The sequence below is a fragment of the Onychomys torridus genome, chromosome 12 (genome assembly GCF_903995425.1).
Source record: "Onychomys torridus chromosome 12, mOncTor1.1, whole genome shotgun sequence".
Classification (NCBI taxonomy): Eukaryota; Metazoa; Chordata; class Mammalia; order Rodentia; family Cricetidae; genus Onychomys; species Onychomys torridus.
The window spans coordinates 71676551-71696226 of record NC_050454.1 but is presented as its reverse complement, the minus strand read 5'-3'; the positions used below and the strand labels follow the sequence as shown (position 1 = coordinate 71696226).

At 40.1% G+C, this 19676-nt stretch overlaps 1 protein-coding gene and 1 non-coding gene across 12 annotated transcripts in view; both read right to left on the bottom strand.

Moving 5' to 3' along the window:
• Positions 1–19676, bottom strand: part of Ttc3 (tetratricopeptide repeat domain 3) — a 105119-nt gene that overhangs the window by 37236 nt on the left and 48207 nt on the right. For all 11 annotated transcript variants that reach the window (XM_036203710.1, XM_036203706.1, XM_036203708.1 and 8 more), the window contains 11 exons: positions 18380–18514; positions 17812–17892; positions 14895–15007; positions 11620–11740; positions 9590–9712; positions 8613–8714; positions 7361–7453; positions 6717–6781; positions 5658–5794; positions 3786–4112; positions 1198–1449 (listed from right to left, as the gene is read on the bottom strand). In XM_036203710.1, the coding sequence (XP_036059603.1) occupies positions 1198–1449; positions 3786–4112; positions 5658–5794; positions 6717–6781; positions 7361–7453; positions 8613–8714; positions 9590–9712; positions 11620–11740; positions 14895–15007; positions 17812–17892; positions 18380–18514 (1549 nt within the window). The remainder of the gene's footprint in view (positions 1–1197; positions 1450–3785; positions 4113–5657; positions 5795–6716; positions 6782–7360; positions 7454–8612; positions 8715–9589; positions 9713–11619; positions 11741–14894; positions 15008–17811; positions 17893–18379; positions 18515–19676) is intronic.
• Positions 4240–4401, bottom strand: LOC118594348. The gene has a single exon (XR_004946344.1). It is a non-coding gene; the product is annotated as a U1 spliceosomal RNA (small nuclear RNA).

The window sequence follows — 19676 nt, the reverse complement described above, 5'->3', positions numbered from 1 at the left end:
ATACACAGCAATGTGTTAGCCAGTATAAATATAAGACCATCAGGAAAGTGATTCAGCCATGTTTCTTTTAAGGGGCTTTTGGTCATCTGATTAAAATTCATATTGAAGTATGCAGGAGTGCTGAGGGTCCCAATTATTGTAGCACTGGTGAAGATACTAAATATCCTGATATACAAGACCAATGGATTTCTCAAGTGAGAAAGGGAGGTAGAGCTGTCAGACTTGGTAAGATGGCCAGAAACTTGATGGTCTTCTCCTCTGTGACTACGGGCAGAGCCACAGGCAGCTCTGTACACAGGAGTACTACGTGTGTCGGGTGTGCATGAGGGGCCTGTGCTGCTGGTCTTGTGCGGCACGTTTGTGAGCTACTTGTAACAGTACGGTTTTGCTATTACAAGCACTGAACTAATGGCAGTAAGTCTGGGCTATTAAATACTGTATCTCTTTCAGTCAGGAAGGGATGTTCTTTAATAAGAAGCAAACATAAGCTGGGCGGTGTTGGCGCACACCTTTAATCCCAGCACTCGGGAGGCAGAGGTACTAGGATCTCTGTAAATTCAAGGCCAGTCTGGTCTATAGATCGAGATCCAGGAGAGGCACCAAAACTACACAGAGAAACGCTGTCTCAAAACACAAAAAAAAACACCCCCCCCCAAAAAAAAAACATAAGTAAGTGCCTTGCACTGCACTAAACTTTCTGACACATGACAGTGCTACAAGGTCAGAACTCCTAATGCACACTAAAAACCAAAGAACAGGAAGCTGGAAAGTTCATGCCTAACAATGTACAGACTTTGAGGCTAAGAGAAAGGGGAGAATAACGCAATTACCACAGGATGTCACACAGACATCTATCTGGCTGTTCCACCAAGCTTAACTCTATTCCATTTCCTACCGCCCTAGTCTCTAAGCTCCACACACACTTCCACACCCACAGCCCCCCACCCCCGGACTATCCCTATTCCAGACTTCGAAGAGGAAGAATCAGAGGCAGGACCTTATTTGAAGCCCTCAGCATCCTTCCCATTTCCTCCAATTAAGACTCAACCACTCCCACTTCACCCAGCAAGAAAGCACGAACATCTAGCCACAGAAAAAATCAGTATCTTTGTCATTAAGTATGTAATAAGCTAGGTCCTTCATAGCTTTTCCCAACCACACCATGAGATAATACAGACCTAAACTTGTTTCACATACCCATTATATCAAAGAACTCATCCAGGGCACTGTGCAAGGCTGGGAACTTGTCTCTGTGCTCTTCCAGCAGCCATATTAAACAGCGGGCTTCCTTCATGGACGCTGGCTCACAGAAATAATCGAGCTGCTTTCCTTCTATAGAACCCAGTTTATGGCCGTATTTCTCATTCCAGAGGAAAGTCATGACGCTAAAATCAAGTTCCTTGAGAGATGCTCCATACCGAGTAAAGAACGGTCCTGTGGCATCTAAGCCTGCAACAGAACAAAGCCCAAATCACAGAAGCTAAAACTTCTTCAGCAAAATCCCCAACCATCACATCCTTTGAACAGTTCTACTTACAGTCTGCATACATTTTCAGTGAAAATATGTAAACACTTGATAAATTAGTCAAAACTATTGTGCATTTCACAAACATGATTTAACACTGAGATGATAATTATAACAATTATTTAGTAGTTGAGGAAGGGTGAGCCGAACAGTTCTATCATTAAAACATGACTGACACTAAATTCCCTCAAAAACGTATCATTTTTCACTAATTCTTGACTTTCAATTCTAATTGAATTGCCAAGCTTTTACAATGTTTTCCTGTATGTATGTATTCCATACCAACAAGATGTCAGTAATACACAAATCTTCCCAAATGCCTTGAAAAGAACTATTTTGGACAGACTCCTCTAACACTTCTAAGAGTTGCTTCTTATCTTCCAAAATACCAAGGCTTCTTCTTCTTACCCTCTTCCTCCAACCCTGTATACTCCACATAAGTGACAAGGAAGCCCACTCCTTACAAATGCCTCCAAAGAGCAAAACAAAATTAGATCAACTTTCTTTCATACCTCATGGCACCCTTATCATAGGTCTAGGTGTCAAGTCAGCAAGAGATCATTCCCTTAAAATTATTCTGGTGGCTGATTCCTCTAGACAAAATACTGAGCTTATTGAAGTCATGTGATATGAGAAATATGCTATCTTTAAACATAAGAATTCATGGTGGCATAAACTATACCTTCAATAAAAGTTTCAGAGAACTGCCAGTGAGATGCACTCAGATGCCCTATCTAATCTCTGATAGGGACAAAACGTTTGAATATAAGCAGACAGTTTCACTATGCAAAACTCATTTTCTCTCATTGCAATCTATTTCTTCCTCCATCCCTTTTTTATTGATTAAATAAATTGGCTTCTAAATTAAACACACACATGAGTGATTCCACTATATGCACTTTTGTGAGAAGGAAGTAAAATTTCATGAACTGGAAATTATTTCCTTTATTAAGTAAATGTTTTTTACTTTATTAAGTAAATGTGTAAACGTTAGAAGAGTTGAAGCTCACTTTAGAATGTAAAACTATGCGTACATACTTACTGTCTTCAGAATAAACGCGGACTACATCAAAAGGACTTGGCTTTGCCTGCTAGTGAGGAACTGCAAGCCTCAAATAATACATGTAAAACAAAGAACAGTGGATGGTCCTCTAATAATACATGTAAAACAAAGAACAGTGGATGGTCCTCTAGCCTCTGCAGTGTAACCCAGACCAGACTACTTCTTCAACTCTTGAGTCTATCCTCTATAGCAAAGAATGTAAGCAGTGACTTTTTCATTTTATCATTTATCTGATAGACACCAGTGACAACGTTATCATTTAGGAGTAATTTTCTGGGACCCAAAACCAATGAGACCTAGGTGTTTAGCTTTCCAGCACAGACCTTACGTCATTAGGCCAAGCAGGCCCCATCCCTGGACCGATTTTCCCTTCCTAGTCTTTATCAACAGCTGCTAACTGATCATGTATTGTGCCTGGCCAGTCACCATCCTAGACATCATCTTAACCTTGCCTTCCTAAGGCCAAGAGCATCCTGACCTGGTGTCAAGCAACCATGGCATCTACAATTCTGGCATGCACATGAGGGAAGTTTCCTCTCCTTTCCTTCTCTCAGTGAAATCAGCAAAGTGAGAACAGAATGAAAGTACTGTACAACCTTGCCATTCACAACAGGCAAGTACAGTCCCCCAAATCTTGGCAATTAGCCCCACCTACTGGTTCTTTTAAACATTTTTCCATGGAATCTGAATTTTCAATTTCTGTTTCTCAGCGAAGCAGACTGCACAGTACACTTCTGCACACATTACAACCACTGTACTGACAGGCTGCACAGTACACTTCTGCACACATTACACCACTGTACTGACAGGCTGCACAGTACACTTCTGCATACATTACAACCACTGTACTGACATGCTGCACAATACACTTCTGCACACATTACACCACTGTTCTGACAGGCTGCACAGTACACATCTGCATGCATTTCGATCTACTTCTGACTTAGTTTACACAGTCACAAATAGCTTACCTAATTAAGCCCGCCTTTCCTATCTCATCTTTTGAAAGAGTATATTATAACCTGTTTATAGTATAACCTAAAACCACCTATATGGGGAGAGAATCTTGAACCATATAAAAATGCAGTCCTGCATTTAAAACACCGTAAGTAATAAGACAATAAAGAAAAAAGGGGTCTTAGGCCCGCGTTTACCCTTTCTTCTAAACACAGAACTCTAGGATTTAAAGGTACATACCAAAGCTATTAAGTCTCTGGATCCAGGGAGCCAACTTGGGGTCTACCTCTTTAAGCTCGCTCAAAACATGCAGAAATATCCGTGTCTTTACTCTGTTCTTTTCTTGAACCAAGTGACGTATAATATAGTCCACTGCTTCACGCAGAAAATTTTTGCTAGAAAAACATGTTGTGTAGTCTTCTGTGCTCAGAACCTTCCAAGAAAGCAGCTCTTTGAGAAGCGTGGAGGTATTCAATATACCAGATTTAATCTTGTCCGCATTCTGCTTTATGCATTGCAGGATTCTATCATCAAGAAACTGGCAACTCTGACCGATGTCTACATTTTCTACGGAAAACAATGGCGAAGGGGTAAGCAGGACTAATCTGCACTTATACAGACGTGCAAGAAGATAATGTAGCATGCACAGTAACAAAAAGCACAGCTGATTTCTGGGGTTTGTTGCTGTTTCTACAGGAGAGATGGTGAATGCAGTCCCCACTACTACAAATTATGCAGTCAGTTTTCCCACATTTGGGGAAATCAGGGGGATGAGGACATCTGGGGAGTAATGGATCAGCCTTGCCCTGGAAAAACCATCTTTGTGATTATGGTGTCTCCATGGCCTGGTAAGGTGCGATTTGTTTCTACTGACATGAACAACTCAGGAAACTTTAAATTTGGTATACACATATTTAATAGTATCTCTGAAAAGGCATGAGAGTTCAATTAAGCCAAAAAATGAGGGGGAAAAAAAAACTAATTGGGAGGCTGAGGCAGGAGGACCACAAGTTCAAGGTTCACTCTGGCTGTAAGTTCTGCATCAGCAGCTAAGGGCAACCTGAGCAACTGAGTGAAATGGCCTCAAAGAAAGACTAAGCAGAGGGCTGGGCTCAGCCCTGTTCACTGCACTTGCCAGGTACCTGGGTTCAATCCACACACTCCAGATTCCCGGGGCAAATACTTTATGATCTTCTTTTCCTATCACTTATGTAACAGCATTTAAAACCTTATTTCCTCTAAAATAAACTTTCTTCTCTCAAATATTCTAACCTAGCTTGGCCAATAAACTTTAGATGTAATGTGTTTAATATGGAAGAAGCAAACAAATTTAATATATTGCTGAAAAAATTCAGAGTACAAGATAATATTGAGGCATTTTCCAAATACTAGGAAGATGAGAAAAAAATCAAACAGTAAATGGAAAATATTTCATTTGAGGAACATACAACAGAAAATGGGGAAACGCTATTTCAACTCAAAACTGAAAAAAAATGTGTGAGCTATTCACAGGACCAGGAAAATCATCTGTGAGACACTCCTGTGATGCTCAGTAATGAGAACATGAGAATCAACTAAAAGGCCGAACTGCCAAACTGACTTAAGAACTGACTCTCAGAATTCAACATTACTCCAGGTAATTAATAACTCTGTTCAGGACGCTGGAACTTAGACCACTGAGCACAACTCACAGTGCCCTGTCCCATATGGTGAGAAGTGGTCTGCCTGGAGCCAGCTCCCTGGGCTTTGTTTTGGAGTGAGTCTGCTCCACACTAGCCTACTTGCCCCAGAGTGACAGCGGGCTGTACTTGGTTTTCGGTTTGCTTTTTTGAAGCAGTCTTGCTATGTATTCCAAGCTGCCCTCAAAGTCATGGCAATCCTCCTGCCTTAGCTTCCTGAATGTCAGGATTGCAGGTATGATCCACCATTTGGCTAGTAGAGGGCAGTATTAAGATACTAACAAAAATCTTGTTTGGGGTATTTAACTAAAATTGATATTGGATTCAGTAAAAATTAGTATGAAGACATAAAAAATGAGAATTCATATTTGTACTTCGAGTATATAAGATACACATGGTATACAAGCTTTTCACAACCTGCACTTCTGAATACCTTCTGGCTCTTCATTTTTGGGTGGGTTGCTTTCTTTTAAGTCCTCTTCCCTTCGTTCTTGTGCTAACTTTTTGGCCTCTTGTTTTTGGATCTTCCTCTTCAACTTTTTATCTTCTTTCAGTCTTAACTTCTCTAGGCTGATAGACATTTACAGTCAGTGACAATTGATCTTTGTTATAAACTCAGTTATCTATTTTCCTTTGTCTGGTATAGAAACATTCTCCAAGCAATAGGTTAGGACTTTTTTAAAAAATAGAACCTGTCCTACAATTTCTGTTCAACACGAAAACTACTGATCGACAACATCAATTCAGTCAAAATAAGGAAGTTACTTTATGAAAACAAGCATGTCAACAAGTAAGTGATCTCTCTATCAAGAATACAACAAATGGAACCATACAGATGCTATGTCCAGGTATACAGACGACTATGTAGTCAGTACTAAAGGAAAGAGAAGTCCACAAGGTCACAAGTGTAACTTCTCATTTCAAAGCCCTATTGCAAAATAAATCAATATTGCCCTACAACATAATTTTGTTGACGTGGTTACAGTGGAATATTTCCAACAAATAATTCTGTCTTTTGTTTTTCTTGATCACAAATCACTTGAGAGAAGAATCACTTTTTAGAATGAAAAACAAGAAGTGGGACCAGAAGAAAAGAAAAAAGGATTGGAATTATTTGGTCTGAACAAAGATGCATAGAGATAAATAGTTTAGATAATACATTGAGAACTTCAAGGTAAGAACTAGCTATTGGTTGAAAATGTTTGCTGAATACATGAAAAAAATTTTAAAATGTTTTGGAATTAAAGCTAAAACAACCAAGAGTGAATTTATCATTTATACCTAAGTGTCAAATCTGTTAACAAACATACATCACAATGTGAAATGTCATAATTTTACCCATAATCACTAACAATTTACATTCAAGTTTTTAGTATCTAACTATTCCAGACTAGTTCTTCATTTTCAATACTTCTTTGTTTTGTGTGCACAACTTTAATGTAATTACCTTCTACGAGACTATATCATAAACTACCGTTTGATGTTGTCTTACCTGGAGCACTTCTGCTTCAGAACAGGCTTAGAAGGAGCTTTTTCTTTGATGACCTTGTGTTCAAACTTTAAAGAAAACAAAGATATCCAGAATCGTTCTCATACTGCTATAACACAGAGCACCAAAACACAAGTAACCAGTGTCTCAGAAGGACACCTGGGCAATGCTCAACTGACAGCAGCTGACCTCCCACCCCCACAAAAGCCAGAAAGCTGCTGTGAAGTAATTTACCAAAGAGGAACAGGAGACACTTTAAGAAAGTTTTAAAAAATTACAACCAAGCAGAAACTCCAATAAACTATAAATGTTATCACAGCTACTCACTGCTGTCACCCCCAGGCTACGAAGTTCAAAATCATTTAAGATACTCTCCCGTTCCCTAAAAGCCCACAGCCCCGTCAATCTTAAATCTGAGGAACTTAAGAGAAAACATAACCAAAGCGCAAAAACAACAGTGCTAAAGCACAAACCCCTCCTCCCAGAAAGTACCAAAGACCGAGAACACCTCACCGCAGCGCACAGCGGGACACCCTGCACTGTCAACATGCACATCCACACTACACAACTGCACATGGGTAAGCCATGTTTTCAAAAGGTGTAATAACTGTATCGTTTATGAAGTTGGTATTTTACTGAATACTTACTTCACATTTAACTTGACCACCACTGCTAAAGATGATAATCTTAGAAATGATTCCCTCACAGTCAGGAGTGAGACAAATTCCTTGTAGAAAATCCTTTTGATTTAAAAGAAGAAGGTTATGTGTACAGTGGATAAACCAGTAGATGTGCACCCTTATAACCACAAAGACTTGTTAAAACATGGTGCATTAGCTGGGCAGTGGTGGCACACACCTTTAATCCCAGCACTCAGAGGAGGCAGAGGCAGGTGAATCTCAGTGAGTTTGAGACCAGCCTGGTCTACTGAGTTCCAGGACGTGCTCCAAAGCTACACAGGGAAACTCGGTCTCGAAAAAACAAGAAACAAAAAACAAAAAAAACATAGTGTATAGGACTTCAGCAAGTCCTAACACCCCATTCAAAGAGTGTACTTCTGAGTGTGGATCTGACCATATGCCTTACTTTGGTCAAAGCAAAGCTCACACGACATGAAGCATGTCCGGCAGCAGCTCAGTCCTTTCATGGACTTGCCGCTCCCCTTCCCTCCTGACACAGGAATAGGATCCAAGAAAGGCCACTCTTCACCTTGCTTTCAGGAACACGAGACACACAGGACAGAGCTGTGTAACTCTACAGCAAGTTGAGTCGCAGCGTTCTCTCTAGTTACATGAAAATCAGCTTCTACCAAACTGGAGTAACTTCTACTGCAAAGTTATAACACAGCCTCTTCTTTCCCAAAAGAAAAGGTTTTCTTTGGCTAAATCCATACAATGTTTGTATTTTATAGATGCAAATTAGACCATAAAATTATACCCTTTTTCCAAGTGTTCTTGATAATTGGAAGCCCCCACCCAAGGGAAAAAACATAAATTTTAAGTTGGTTTCTTAAATTCTGGAAGGGGAATAGACTTTTTTAGACTTTGATTCTTTATTGCTACCTTCTGGTGACTAACTGGATAATCTCTGGAGAACTAATTCAGTTCTAATATAATTTAATGTCCATATCTTAAGTTATGGACATTAAAACCAACTACTGACATGATTACTTTTGATAAAAATGATAAAAATGTGAAAGTTAAGAAATTGCCTTTATACTCAGAATAATAAACATACTGCTTTCCTACCTTGCTATTAGTGCAATGTAAAACATTCTAATTCTGGCCATAATGCCCAGGAAGTAATATACTTTGGTAAAGACTTTAAAAAAAAAAAAATCCAGAGAGGGAAAAAAATTAATATACAAGCATAATTCAAAAATCTAACCTTATACCTTACCTTGTCAATTTTATCATTAAAAGTTGTTGTTTTTAACTTTTTCCAGCAGTTCATGTGAAATTCTACCTTACAGTATTGGCAGCAGCTAATTCGTATAAAACCCTGGGATTTAAAAAACAAAAAAAAACCAAACATTTAAAACATGTCTATAGCAATACATTTATAATAGCATACACTAAGATAACTAGAGATCTTACATTCACCACATAACTAGGCATAGTATTTCCCTATGGAGTGACACACTTCTGCTCCCCAAAACGCCCAGACATTTTCACTTTTACAGAAGGAATGCATTATCCTTCCTAACATATCACGTGTTGTATGAACATCATTTCATCTGACCTACTAACTAGAGGCAGCAGGACAGTGGGCAGCTACTAACTACCTTCTTAAGTAAACCAATAACTTAATCATTCAGTTAAGTGATAGATTTGTCCTGAATTAGGTCTGTAAGGGATGATTCAGACTTCAAAGGCCTTTAAATTCTCATATTCAATTTTACACACATTTAAAATGCAGCAAATCAGAGGGAACAGTCATCTTATCCCTATGTTCCAGTGGCTAGAGGAGAAAATGGAGCCGGTTAGTGCACTTTTCTCGGGCCGCCAACCCAACCCATGTAATCTGCTTTTGTTACTCCGGGTTTTCCTGTAATTTAACAAAGATATAGCCGGGTGGTGGTGGCACAAACCTTCAATCAGGGGCAGAGGCAGAGGCAGAGGCAGGTGGATCTCTGTGATTTCGAAGCCAGCCTGGTCTACAAGAAATCCTGTCTCAAAAAACATACAAACAAACAAACAAACAACCCAAAGCACAAACAAACAAAACAAACCCCAAAGACATAAATATACAGCAGTCTGGGGAATGAAGAGGACATAAAAACGCCATCGAGCCAGAGGGCCCGGGAGCTCCACTCATAGAATCCATTCTGAGTTAGTGCTGAGACAGGTCTGCAAAGCAGTACCTTCACGCCTTACCTTAAAGTCTGGATCAGTTAGGTAGATCTGAATTTTGGAATATCCACGGCACTTCTGATAGCAACAAACAGCATCTGGTACTGGGGGAAACTTGCATTCTTCAACAAACTTCTCCAGCATCATCTAAAACAAAATGTAAGAAAAATGATAAATACTGTCACAGAATGTATCAATAAAAATTCTGGTGATTTCAAGAACCTCTGCCTAAGAACAAACTATAAATGCTGAGTAAGTTTTTTTCTTTAAAAAGAAAAAAGTCAGTATAGGTTTGGGGGGGAAAAATATCATTAGAATTTCAGTCAGCATCTAAACTTTATACGTTGTAACCGTGAAACCTCAGTTCACAATTTACAAGGATGCTTGCCTAGACCTCCTGATGACCCTGTGGACTTACTCCTCTTTTTTCTGAACTCTGGGTGTCCATGTAATTTAACAAAGGTATAAGGAGGTCCAGGGGAATGGGAAGGAAGGGAACATCCAGAATCAACTTCATCACTTCGTCTAGAATCAACACTTCTATTAGGCCCTCTGAACTTACACCCTGAATGATGAGTCCACTGCTACTGAAGCCCTAAAAGATCTGTGCAATGCTTGCAGTAGTGCTGGCTTTAGTGATTATCCGCTCTTGTGTCTCTCCTCCAGTCGAATGAAGACATGAAAACTTAACAATCCTTGGTTTTGTTCCTCTCTACCCTCTTTGCTAAGCTATAACTTATACACAAGACAATTCACATTAGAGTGAGTACCTTTCAAATTTATGTGTGTGTTTTACCTTATCAGGTTTTCAAGGTTCATCCATGTTTTCATTTATCCATTCATCATGTAACAGACACTTGAGACATTTCTCCCCCTTCAGCCTATTTTTATAAAATTTTTAAAATTTGTCTGTTTTTATGTTATGTGCATGCACCATGTGTGTGCCCACAGAGCTCAGACAAGATCACTAGACCCCTGGAGTTAAGGATGGTTGTGAACCACCATATAGGGCTAGGAGCTGAACCTGAGTCCTCCAAAACCAACAAATGTTCTTAACCAATAGATCGTGGCTCCAGACCCACCCCCTTCAGGATATTATTGACTATGCTAGAATGAATATTCACACATCAAATTCTTTAGAGAGCATGCTTTCCTTTCTCTGTACATATTGAGGTAGACAACTGCTAATTCATCCAGTAACTTTGTATTTAACTATCAAGGAACTGTCAGGCCATTTTTACACAATAGCTATAGGTTTACGTTACAACCAGTAAGGCATGAACATTTTACTTCTCCTATACCCTTGCTATAGCCTCGTGGGTACAAAGTGGCTCGTCACTCTACTTTTCATTTGCATTTCCATGATACTGATACTGTGCTAGTTGGCAACTTTTATATTTTCTTGACAAAAATTATCTATTAAAATGCTGTCTACTTTTTAAATTATGTATTTATCTTATTGAGTTTTAAAAGTTAAGTATGATTTTAAAAGATTCACCCAAAATCAAGTTCTAAGCGCATGTGGAAACTCACAAGTAAAGCCCTCGCTCACAAAATTCACGTGTGGTTTAGTCTTTTTGGATCCAGCAATGAGTCCTTATGGCTTCAGACATGACACTCATTCTCTGTTTCCTGAGCCAAGTACTGTGTCAATAACTACAATGAATCAGTAAGTACAGTGTATCAATAACTAGTTTATCAATAACTACAGTGTTATCAATAACTAGTGTATCAATAACTATAGTGGCTCTAATAAAATACCAATACCATTCCAACACCCAGGTACACAGTACCACATATACTCTATTGCTTCCTTGCTATTTAACCTTGTGCTCATCACTTAAACCCTCCAAACTCCATCTTCCCTGTGTGTGAGATAGGAATAGTCATGATCCCCTATCACAAGACTGCTTTAAGGAAAACTAACAATAAACACAAGTTATAAGAACAGCGCACAGGAGTGTCCAATGCATTCAGTGATCAGCACTGCTACCTATGTCCTCTATATAGACAGGCTCTTAGCCAGAGTGAGATGTTTGAAAAAATTAAGTTACCTTGACTTTTTCTGGCTTAGACTCTTCAATAATCACATTACTTGTGGGCCAAGTTAGAACTCCAGGAAGACGATAGACCAAAGTCTTTGCTTTTTCGAAGTGATTAAGAGCTTCAAGAAATCTAAAGCCATAATTGGGAAGAAAGAAAATGTTAGAGATGTGATATTTTACTCCATAGTAAAATTCACCAAGACCTCAAACCTATTAAAAAGACCACATACACCTAGATGCCCATCAACTGAAGAATGCATTAAGAAAATGTGGCACATATACACAATGGAGTACTACTCAGCAGAGAAAAACAATGACAGCATGAAATTTGCAGGCAAATGGATGGAACTAGAAAATATCATCCTGAGTGAGGTAACCCAAACCCAGAAGGACAAACATGGTATGTACTCACTCATAAGTGGATTCTAGATAGAAAGCAAAGGACAATCAGACTACAACCCACAGAACCAGGGATGCTACATAGCAGGGGGGACCCTAGGATGACTGTGGCTTATAGTAAGTTTTCGTTTTACCCAATCACTGGACAAGCATCAGTGAAACATTTCACTATTAGGATAAGAGTTTGTACTATATTGGGGCTGGAGAGATGGCTCAGAGGTTAAGAGCACTGGCTGTTCTTCCAGAGTTCCTGAGTTCAATTCCCAGCAACCACATGGTGGCTCACAGCCATCTACAATGAGAGATCTGGAGCCCTCTTCTGGTCTGCAGGCTGAACACTCACTGTATACATAATAAATAAACAAATCTTAAAAAAAAAAAAAAAAAAAGAATTTGTACTGTATCAAGCTGAGAAAAGAAAAATAAATAAATAAAAATGGGGAAAAGACCATAAATATTCAATGTAATATATTTCCTTTATAGAAACTAAGACAGTATGCTACTTCCTGTTGCAGTAAACAAAGCACAACTCTGTCCCAGAATCCCCACACACCTGATCCCAGACAGACCATGACCAGAAACTGAAACAACTTCCTTTTGTCTGAAAAACCCACAAAGAAGTTGTGGGTACATGCTAAGATAGAGATATCAAGAATATCATAAAATTTCCTCTAATTAAGCATTATGAATGATGTTCAATTATCAAAAGTTACTTTTTTTTCTCTATAAAGTAACCTAATACATCCACAACTCTGACTGCAAGGGTCCAAACAGACTGGTCTTAAATACTAAGCCACATCTTGTTCCCTCAGGGCTACAATCAATTTAGGGAGACAAGACTGAAAGCTAGGAAACTCCTAGAGAACAGCTACACTGTGAACTTCAGAGCAAGCATCCCAACTATAGAAAGGTTACAGAACAGGCTCTCCTGCTTCACTCACAGTCTCTGGACACGTTCCTTCTCTCAATCACTATACTTTTTGAGACTGGCTGCCAGCTCCTTAAGTAAATCACAATTACGATAACATGCCACACTTAAGACAGTAAACCAATCCAGGGTCTGGAGAGACATCTGAGCAAAGTATGTGTCGCATTATCACTGGAGTGTCTGAATGAAAATGGCCCCCAGAGGCTCATAGGGAGTGGCACTATTGGGAGATGCAGCCTTATTAGGGTAGGTATGGCACTGCTGGAGTAAGTATGTGGGTTCTGGGGTCTCAGATGCTCAAGCCATACCCAGTGTGGTATTCTCTTCCTGCTGTTTGCAGATCAAAACGTAGAACTCTCAGCTATCTCTCTAGCCTCATATCTGTCTGCATGCCACCATGTTTCTTGCCATGACGATAATGGACTGAACCTCAACTATAAGCCAGCCCCTGTGGTGATATTTGTAATCTAAGAAATAAAGCTTGCCTGATGATCAGAGGATAGAGCTAGCCAGAGTTAAACACAGAAGTCAGGCAGTGGTGACACACTAAAATCCCAGTGTTTGGGACGCACACAAGCCATTAATCACAGAACTAGAAAGAAAGGTTGAGATAGGAAGTGAAAAGGCTGGGCAGGGAAAGACATATAAGGTGCAAGGAGACAGGAACTAGAGTCCTTTCAGCTGAGGACTCCAAGGCATTCAGTCTGAGGTTTTGGTAGTAGCATGAGGTTTCTTTAGTGGCTTGTTCCTTTGTCTCTCTGATCTTTCAGCATTTACCCCAATATCTGGCTCTCGGTTTTTACTGAAAGACCAATTAGGATTCATGCAACAAGCCCCAACTAAATGTTTTCCTTTATAAGAATTGCCATGGCCATGGTTTCTCATCACAGCAATAGGACGCTAATATGAAGACCCAAGTTTGGGTTCCCAGCACCCACATAAATGGCCAATGCAGCAGCAAAAGTCTAGAAGCCCAGTGCTGGGGTGAGGGATGGGAGTGGAGAGAGAAAGGTGGATCCTGGGGCCTCATTGGCCAGCCCACATTGGCTGCAACAGCAAGCTCCAGGTTCAGTGACAGACTATCTCAAAAAGTGAAGTCAAAGGGCCAGAGAGATGGGTGGCTCAGAGCATAAAGGACTTAACACAAAAGTATGGCAACCAGAGTTCAACACCTGGAGCCCACGTCAGTGTGGATGCACACAACTGAATAAGCTGTCCTCCGAAGTGCACACAAGGTGTTGTGACACACAGTGGGCACATACATACGGTAACAATGAATTAAAGAATTATGATGGAGCTGGGTGGGGTGATACATGCTTTTAATCCCAGCACTTGAGAGGCAGGTGCATCTTGCCTGATTTACACAGCAAGTTCCAAGCCAGCAGGGGCTATACACTGAGACCATAAAAAAACTTAAAAAACAAAACAAAATAATAGAGGCTGGAGAGATAACTTAGTAGTTAAGGACATTTGCTGCTCTTGCAGAAAACAAGGAACCATTCATTCCCAGCATCCATGTGGAACTCCAGTTGCAGAGGATCCAACACCATCTTCTGGCCACTTCAGGCATTGCACTCATGTGGTACTCAGAATTACTACAGGCAAAACACCAATACACATAAAATAAAAACAAACATTTAGCCAAGTGTGGTGGCAGAGCACTCAGGAAGCAGAGGCAGACTGATCTCTTTGGAGTTCCAGGCCAGCTAGGGTTACAAACGGAGACTGTATTTCAAACGAACAACAGCAAAATAATAATAATAATAATAATAAGAAGAAGAAGAAGAAGAAGAAGAAGAAGAAGAAGAAAGTAGAAGACACCTATCATCAATCTCTAGTCTACATGTATGTACACATATGCTCATCAAAAACTACAACCCCCCCCAAATTCCCTTCTATAAAATGATTTAATCATCACAGAGACTTCAACCTGTAGTTTACTATGGTTTCTACTAACCTGTTCTTTTTCAAATATACTTTTCCTATTCCACAGTAGGCCAAGCAGTCAAGCCCCTCATTGGGATAGTGTTCGATAATCCTTTTGAACTGGTTCTCAGCTTCTGACAGCTCCTTCAAAAATAGGGAGAACAGTTCCTTACATGAGAGAAAGGTTTACACAGACTGTCTCAAAGTTGATTCTTGTCTGACATTTAAAAAAACACTTTGTCGCCGGGCGTTGGTTGCATACGCCTTTAATCCCAGCACTCAGGAGGCAGAGGCAGGGGCGAATCTTTGAGAGTTTGAGGCCAGCCTGGTCTACAGAGCGAGATCCAGGAAAGGCACAAAGCTACACAGAGAAACCCTGTCTCGAAAAACCAACCAAAACAAAACAAAAAAACAAAAACCACTTTGTCAAAAAGGTCCCATTGCAAAACTTTACCTTTTATATTTCATTTTTTATAAATTCTATAAATTTCTGATCAATGTGGCACCCAGGGAAATTCAGAGATAACATTAAAACTAATCCTGCTGAAAAGACTACCAATCAAAAACCATGTACTCAAATGCACAGGCACTATCAACACACACAGGTGTGAGTTCATGGTTCAAAAACGGCTGATTTGGGTAGACACACCACAGCACATATGGTGGTTAAGTGCTGTTCCCTTGGGAGAACTGCCATTCCAATGACATTGCCAGGATGCTTTACAGAATGAGAAAGGCACCTGTGTTCAATACTACCCCAAGGTAAAAACTTAACAGAACCCAGAGTATATTCTTAACACTCTCAACAAAGGGAATCTGTGCTCTAGATAAATTCTATTATAGAAGAAGGAAAAAAAAAAAAAAAAAGAAACCAAAAAGACCTGTAGTTAAGAGAAATAACAGCAACCATTGTGACTGAAGAGAAAGTTGGACAAATGGGGCTTCTAAGTTGCTGTGAGGATAATCCAAGAATGCATGGAAGGACAGCTGCACCAGGCTTCCTAAAGAGCGACTCTGGGAAGGATTCTGTGAGGAGCTAAGGGACAGTGTGTGTAGTAAATACGATCAAAATACATTGTACACACACAGGAAAAGTATAAAGAATTAAAATTATTACATTTAATTTTTTGAGAAAAAAAGGAACATTGGTCGTGAAAATTTTTTTAATGTATAAGTTCTACTATACCTTTTTTTTTCTTTTAAATCAGTTTCCTATTTTTAGAGTAAATCACAGATGCAATAAAACTATTTCTTCAATGTTGATAAAGCAAAACATGATATTCTTTTTTGTTTTTTCAAGACAGGGTTTCTCTGTGTAACTCACAGATACCTTCCTGCCTCTGCCTCCGAGTGCTGGGATTAAAGGCGTGCACTACCGCTGACCGGCTAAAACATGGTATTATTCTACCATGATACAGTTAAAGATACAAAGTCTTGTCTCCAACTATTTACTAAAAAATGGAATCAGTTAGGCATTAATGGAAGACAATCCAGCTGTCACGTTAAGAACAAGGAAAGAAGACCTCAGGCACCACAAGCCCTTGGAAGTGAATCATACATTTTTATTTTAATTAAGTGGTAATTTAAGATTGCATGTAACTAGGGAAGCTTAAGAGCCCAGGTAGGCAGAAAGGGCATACTATGTGGGCATGTTATATATAGTTAAGGTCACTCTTGCAAGCAGATGCTATCTACAGCCTGTGGGGCTACATGCAAACAAGGACAGCTATAAAAACAGCCACATTCAAAATCATTATGAGACCTTTAAAATCTCAATTTCTTGCTGCAATGTCAAAACATTTGAACACATCTGCAAGCATTTCAGCATTCAGAGAAGAGAAGACTGTAAAACCAAATCATACTCTAAGTAAGCAAGTAGAGAAGGCATCCGAGCCCCGGGATCCCAGTGAGCCATACCCAAACCTTACAAGCAGCTATGGGAAGCCCAGCTCCACCCAGATCCGAGTACTATTAGCAAGGCCATTCTCATTTTTCTTTTTAAAGATTTATTTATATAATGTACGCTGGTGTTTTGTCTGCATGTATGTCTCTGTATGAGGGTGTCAGATCCCCTGGAACTGGAATTACAGACAGTTGTGAACTGCCATGTGGGCGCTGGGAATTGAACCCAGGTCCTCAGGAAGAACAGTGAGTGCTCTTAACCTCTGAGCCATCTCTCCAGGCCTTCATTCTCATTTTTAATTTTTCTAATCAATCATCACACTACTATACTAACATGTCCTTTCTAACCTCCCCAGACCCATTCCACCCTTTATCACTATATGCAATGGTAATTTGAAGTGATCTTAAAGATGGTCTGGGGTACTTTTACTATTACAGATTGCAAACTCAGATATCCACCAGTAATATACTGATGTTACAAACTATACATAACAACAGAAGCACAATGATGCCCTCTCCCTTGACGTTGTGTTTCTGATGACCTATCCTGATATGCTATGATATGTAATAAAGGAGACTCCTAGTAACTGCCAAGTATAGCCTTTTTCTGTTATTTTGTCTATTTTCCCCCCCAGAGCTGAGGACCGAACCCAGGGCCTAGCAAGCGCTCTACCACTGAGCTAAATCCCCAACCCCGACCTTTTTCTAGTAGGAATATAAACAAAGTTTTCTTTTTTGGAGACAAGGTCTTGGTCCAGGCAGGTCTCAATCTTATGCCTCTCCTGGTTTTGCCCCCAGCACTGGGTTACAGGCACAAGTTTCCACCCTGCCAAACTTCCAGTGTGCTCACAGTGGGAAGGAGGAGGGTGACAAGTCTGAAACCCAACCAGGTGGACAGCAAGGCTATCTAACACCCCAGCCCAAAACACAAAGTGAACTCAGCTACTGCAGTCTTTCAGGACAGAAGAGCCACACAGGAAAACAAATTTTAAGTGCCTTCCACAGTCAATGTCATATTTCATTGTTTATCTCTGTTCAAAGCTTACCTCAGGTCGTCCTATTCCAAGGAGAGAAACAGCAAGTCCATAGACTACTAATACATAATTAATCATGGCCAGGTTCAATTGCTGTCAATAAAAATGCACTGGTTAATAATCTGAACATAATCCTGTCCTCTCTGCATTAGAGTAACTTACTAGCTACAACAGGAGTCTTACTGACAGAACAAATGAATTAGAAATACATAGACTCAGTGTCTCAGAGGATCAGGATGCACAATTCATAATGGATTAGAGGGGGTGCATTCTTTTGCATGTAACAGGGCCCAAAGATAGACTGAGATGTCTGCCCTTAAAACCTTGCTTAAGAATGAAAGGAATCCAAATCCTTAACTTTGCAGGGGCCAGGAATTCTAATAGACCTGAACAACGGGCAAGGAGTGAGTACCCACAGGGACCACACACTAACTGGGACCACTACTTGCTGCCCACGCTGGGAGGAGTCACCTGACCTCACAGGTCTAGGGTCCATTCCAGAAGCTAAAGCCAGGTCCTCTTCTAAACCTATCTGAGGTGCATCACTGAAGCTAACAAAGCTGCAGTCCATCACACTTACCCTTATTTTCTGAGGATCTAAACCATTGAGTAACTCTGTGAAGGCCTGTGCCGCGCTGCGGCAACGCTGCTCTAACAAGGCTGTGTACCCATCCTGAATTAAGCTTCTTAACATCTTCATGATGTTAGCAAAATCCTGGATAAAAACAACAACAAAAATCAGCAGTCCAAATCTGTACTTTTAGTTTAAAATTTAAGACAGTAAGTTGATCTGTAATAAGAAAAATTTTCAAAAAACTAATTACGATGATTTATTTTGTATGGGTGAGTGCACCTGTCAGTACACCCACATGGAAGTCACAGGACAACTTGCAGGAGTCAGTTCTCTATCCACTGAGCTACCCCACTGCTGTGACCAGTAATATGTTAGAAACAATAGCAAATACCTAAACTGCCCCTTATCATGAAATCCCTTCTCAGCAATGGACTTTGAAAGGTGCTATGTCACCACATTCACCGGCCATGTTGTCACTGTCCACGACAGGAAAGGGTGCCTTATTTTAGCAGATCCCGTTTGATTTTCCAGACCCAGCACAGTATTCTGAAGCTTTAACAACACACTAAGACCAGGCCACCTCTTCCACAGGTGAGTTCCGTAGCTGAGACTAAAACATTAGGACACATTAGAACAAGCAATCTATGTATTGATCACTCTCAGATTTTTAACAACAGTCACCCTGCCCTGAAAAACCTCAATTTTAAGCAAAAAGTAGCTATTTCGAGGGTTTTTTTGTTTCTGTGTTTTTTGAGACAGGGTTTCTCTGTGTATCTCTGGCTGTCCTGGAACTCACTTTGTAGACCAGGCTGGCCTCGAACTCACAGAGATCCGCCTGCCTCTGCCTCCTGAGTGCTGGGATTAAAGGCGTGCGCCATCACACCTGGCACTATTTCAAGTTTTAACTCCAGTCATGCTTAACATGTACTTAAATATAACTAGACAAAACTATTAGGATGTGTATCAGTACGTTAAACTCAAGGAAGACAAAGAAAAACTAAAATCAAAGGTACCAGTGTTTTTATGCCTTTTAATTTGAAGATATATGCATGTAAATTATTTTATTTATTTGTTTGTTTGTTTGTTTGTTTGATTGGTTTTTTTGAGACAGGGTGTTTCTCTGTGTAGTTTTGCTGCCTGTCTTGGATCTCACTCTGTAGGCCAGGCTGTCCTCGAACTCACAGAGATCCGCCTGCCTCTGCCACCCGAGTGCTGGGATTAAAGGAATGTGCCACGACTACCCAGCTTAAAAAATTTTAATTGCATGGCAATGGGTATAAGTTCCATAGAGTGGAGGGGTGAA